This window comes from Olea europaea, unplaced genomic scaffold (assembly GCF_002742605.1).
Source record: "Olea europaea var. sylvestris unplaced genomic scaffold, O_europaea_v1 scaffold939, whole genome shotgun sequence".
Lineage (NCBI taxonomy): Eukaryota > Viridiplantae > Streptophyta > Magnoliopsida > Lamiales > Oleaceae > Olea > Olea europaea.
In genome coordinates this window covers 112,633-117,884 of record NW_019267882.1, presented here as the reverse complement: position 1 = coordinate 117,884, position 5,252 = coordinate 112,633, and the positions used below count along the sequence as shown (strand labels likewise).

Below are 5,252 nucleotides of genomic sequence, written 5' to 3'. Positions count from 1 at the left end.
TGAAAATGCATAAAAAAAATAGCTTAACTATTGAAACATTTGTACGAGTGTTAGAGGAAACAGGAAATCTTTCTAAAAAACATTAAAATTTCTAATTATAACTTATTTCATAAATAAGTGTTAAACATACCTCAATTACTTTTAAAAATAACGATTCTTGCAACTAATCATAATTGTTATGACAACAAGGTGGTTGACCTAGTCTAAAATGTTGAACTAACAAATCCTTTGACTTGCTTACCCATATTTTTCAATTACTCTTATATTCATATGCTTTTTCGATTTATTTATTTTTGGTCATTTTTTATTTACTATGAAATATGGACATCTTTGTTTTTAATTTCTTTACCTATTTGTTCAAACTGAACAGCTCTAAGGGATTGTTTGACAAAACTTTTGATAAAAAATTTAACAGATTTTGATATATATTAAATGTGTTGTTAAAATGTTGATAAATATTATGGTACCAGTAAATATGTTATTAAAATTAATTATTGACTTTGAACTCAACTTTTAAATTTCATGAAACAAACACTAAATATGAAAAAAAAAAAAAAAAAAAAAAAAAAGGCTATTAAAAAAAAAATGGCGGACATGTCTTTTTATTTTCAAAGTGACCATATGTTATAAACCTCAAGGATGGAAACATACCAAACATTACCATGGTTTTTTCCAATATCAAGAGAGCATTTTTTGTCAAATTTGGGCAATTCATGTTGCCCTACAAAGACTAAAAATGACAGAATAGAATAGCCATTGAAAAATATGTGCATTTAAAAAAAATGTAATCGAAAAATTGACAATCGTCAATAATACATCAATTAATTTCAATCACACATTAAAGATTTACCAGAAGTTTGAATTTTAACAAAACCAAACAGATGTTAAGAACACAAGAATCCAAACAATATATTAACAAAACAAGTTAATTGGTCAATGCGTTGCGTGAAAGAGAATCAATGGAGAAGAGTCAACCAAATCGCCCGTACTTAGAAAAAATATATATATAGTACCACTAAAAATTTAAATGTTCTTTTAAATAAAGAAATATTTGTTTAAAATTATCATCATCATCAATATATCTTAAAACAGATTATATTTTATATATATATATATATATATATATATATATATTCAAGGATAGAGAGAGTGAAGTCAGGATTTGTATGAATAATAAAGCCGGGCCGACATTAAACGCGTAGAAGACAACCTGTACGAGGCGTTTAATAAGCTGCAACAATGGGTTCCCAGTTTCCACTTTGAATTTTCTCCTCTCTCTCAAACACACATTAAACCTTATTGTTGATGGGTGTTCTTGACAACAAATGAGCAATCTATCGTTTTCATGGATTTTCTTGATATCCCTTTTCCAAATCTTATCAGGCACAAATACTGTATTGGTTTTTGGTCAATGCCTTGATGATCAACGGTCATTATTGAATCAATTCAAGAACAGCATCATCTTCGACAAGACAATTTCTGTCAAACTGTTGACCTGGAATCAGTCTGAGAATTGTTGCAGCTGGAAGGGGATTGCCTGCGATAGTTCGGGGCATGTGATCAGTTTGGAACTGGATAACGAAGCGATTTCTGGTGGAATTGAGAATTTGACTAGTCTTCTTGATTTTCAGTACCTAGAGAAGTTGAATCTGGCTTACAACAGATTCAACAACATTCAGATACCAAAGGGGATTTATAATCTTACGAATTTGACATACTTGAACTTATCAAATGCAGGTTTTCTTGGACAGATTCCATTTGAGATTTCGAGGATGACAAGGTTGGTTTCTCTTGATCTCTCAACTCTTTTCCCCGGAATGCAGCCTCTGAAACTTGAGAATCCAAATCTGAAAAAGTTTGTTCAGAACCTTAAAGAGCTTCGAGAACTCTATCTAGATGGCGTTAGTATTTCAGCTCCCGGGAGTGAATGGTGCCAGGCCTTGTCTTCGTCTTTACCAAATCTAAGCAATTTGAGCCTGTCTAATTGTCTTCTTTCAGGTCCGCTAGATTCTTCCTTATCACAGCTTCAAAATCTTTCATTTCTCCGCCTTGACATGAACAATCTGTCCACGACAATTCCAGACTCCTTCGCAAATTTCTTGAAACTGACAACCTTGAGCATGAGCTCTTGTTCTCTGCAAGGATTCTTTCCCGACAAAATCTTCCAGTTACCCACTTTAAAGAATCTGGAATTGTCCAATAATAAGTTGCTCAATGGCAATTGGCCGCAATTTCCCAGGGATGGATCTCTTAGAAAAATCATTCTTAGCCACACCAACTTTTCAGGTTCATTGCCTGATTCCATTGGTAACCTTGGCATGTTGTCGTGGATTGATCTGACGAATTGCAATTTCAGTGGACTACTTCCACCCACGATAACAAATCTCACCGAAGTAGTTTATTTGGACTTCTCGTGGAATAAACTCACTGGTTTACTCCCACTTTTCAATATGTCCAAGAAACTTACCCATATAGACCTCTCCCGTAATGATCTAATCGGTTCACTTTCTTCAATGCATTTTGAGGGACTTAATGATCTTGTGTATATGGACTTAGGGTATAATTCACTCAATGGGAGCATCCCCCCTGCTCTGTTTGCGCTCCCGTCACTGCAGAAACTCAAATTGTCTAACAATCAATTTGGTGGCCAAGTCAATGAAGCTTCGAATGCGTCCTCGTCCCAATTGGATACACTCGATTTGAGTAGTAATCTCCTAGAAGGGCCTATTCCCAAATTTTTCTTTGAACTTCAAAAGCTTAATGTTCTCTCACTTTCCTCCAACTTCTTTAACGGCACTGTACAGATGGAAAATATCCATAACCTCCAAAACCTCACGACACTTGAGCTTTCTCACAATCGCTTGACTATCAATGCAAGCAACAGTTCTTTTAGCCCATATCCATTTCCACAGATAACCAGATTAAGCTTAGCTTCCTGCAATCTAAAAAGTTTTCCTGACGTGAGGAACCTATCCAAACTGTCCTTTTTAGACCTTTCAAACAACCAAATTAAAGGGGAAATACCTAATTGGATCTGGGAAGCCGGAAATGGAAGTCTTAGTCATTTAAATCTTTCTTACAATTTCTTACAAGATCTGCAAAAGCCTTACAACATTTCAAGTCTTAATGTTTTAGACATTCATAGCAACCAGCTCCAGGGCGATCTGCCAATCCCTCCATCATCAGCTATCTATATAGATTTCTCAAGCAATTATTTCAATCACGGTATTCCAGCTCATATTGGCAACAGTGTTTCGTTTGCTTCTTTCTTCTCTCTTTCAAATAATAGTTTAATGGGAGCTATACCTGAATCCATATGCAATGCCAGTTACCTTCTAGTTCTAGATTTGTCTAACAATTATTTGAGCGGTAAAATCCCGAACTGTCTACTATCAAGTCAGACTCTTGGCGTACTGAATCTAGGAAGAAACAATCTCAGCAGAACCATTCCTGATGCATTTTCTCCCAGCTGTGATCTAAGAACTCTAGACCTCAGTGGGAACAGTTTTACAGGGGAGATTCCAGGATCTCTGGCCAATTGCAAATTGTTAGAAGTTTTAAATGTTGGAAACAACAAAGTTGATGGAATCTTCCCTTGCGTGTTGAAAAATTCATCCAGCTTGCGTGTGTTAGTTCTGCGATCCAACAGATTTTACGGAGAACTTCAATGTCCTGGGGCCAATAACAGCTGGCCAAATCTTCAAATCATTGATATAGCTTTTAACAATTTCAGTGGATCTCTCTCCCCAGGATGCTTCTTAAGTTGGAGAGGAATGGAGCTTGACAATGAATCCCAATTTGAGCACAACCACCTGAAATTTAATTTTCTGAATCTGAGCAACTTCTATTATCAGGACACCGTGACAGTAACCATTAAAGGGTTAGAAATGGAGCTTGTGAAAATTCTAACAGTTTTTACATCCATTGATTTCTCATGCAATAATTTCGAAGGGGAGATACCAGAAACTGTTGGGAATCTAAGTTCTCTTTACATTCTGAACTTATCACATAATGCTCTCACGGGACATATCCCAAAATCAATTGGTAATTTGGCACAGCTTGGATCGCTAGACCTCTCAATGAACCAGCTAACTGGAGAGATACCAGAAGAGCTCACAAGTCTAACATTCCTATCATTCTTGAATCTGTCCTATAATAGGTTGTTTGGTAAGATCCCGACAGGTTCTCAATTTCAAACATTTACACCGGCCTCCTATGAAGGAAATATGGGGCTATGCGGGTTTCCATTGCAAACAAGCTGCGAAGAAAACACATCTACACCAAAGTCAGGACCTATCTCTACAAGTTTAGATTTTGATTGGCAGTTCATATTCACTGGCTTGGGATTCGGGTTTGGAGCAGCACTGGTCATTGCACCTCTTGCATTCGTCAAGAAATGGAGGAAGCAATGCAACGAGCATCTGGAAAAACTTATAAAGCTGATTTTTCCAAGGTATGGATTCAGTTATGTTAGATTTGATGGTAAGGCTGAGGCTGCAGCCAAAATTGTAGATGAGACAACCGAAGATGAGGAGGATAAAGAGGACGAAAATGAAGATGAAATAGAAGATGACACGTTCTGCGGTAGGTATTGTGTGTTTTGCACAAAAATTGACATTCAAAGAAAAAAAGCCGTGCACAATCCAAAATGCACATGCCATTATTCACCTCCCACGTTCTATTCTTCACCTACATCTTTTTCTTCTTCTCCTTTGTTAATCTCATATCGCCAAAATGTTTTGAGCCCATCTTGATTTTTGTATAGATACACAGGCAAACATTAAAGTGAATATGGGTTGACAAAAAAAAAACGTGTTCTTTATGTTAACTAGATTCTTGTTGAAATATACATATTCTTTCAGCAAACTGCTTTGGCTAATATTGATTATATTGGTTTAGGAATTTTATCAAACACGTGAAACTCGAAAGTGCTAAATAAATAATCACTCTATGGTTAGTGGTTACAAACCAGATCAATCAAACCACTAGTTCAATTATCAATAAATTTGACCAAGAAATTGAGTTTAAACAAATAATTACCACCCAGATGACTGAAGAACAAATCGAAAACAAAAATGACAAATCAAGAAAAACACGAGGGCTAGTTAGTATGTAGGAGTAAGAACTGAACGGTATCATATTGGAGACAGAAGGAAAATAAAAAATAAAAAATAAAATGATGAAGCCAGAAAATTGTACTGACATTTACAACAGTACTCTGCATCTTCATTTGCGCGCGGGGGTTGAAGCTA

The 5,252-nt window shown here is 35.8% G+C and overlaps 1 protein-coding gene across 1 annotated transcript; it reads left to right on the top strand.

The window, feature by feature from the left end:
- Positions 1 to 1,140: 1,140 nt before the first annotated feature.
- Positions 1,141 to 4,866, top strand: LOC111392532 (receptor like protein 42-like). Its single transcript, XM_023017896.1, has one exon. The coding sequence runs from the start codon at positions 1,326 to 1,328 to the stop codon at positions 4,752 to 4,754; it is 3,429 nt and encodes a 1,142-aa protein (XP_022873664.1). The 5' UTR covers positions 1,141 to 1,325; the 3' UTR covers positions 4,755 to 4,866.
- The last annotated feature ends 386 nt before the right edge of the window (positions 4,867 to 5,252 follow it).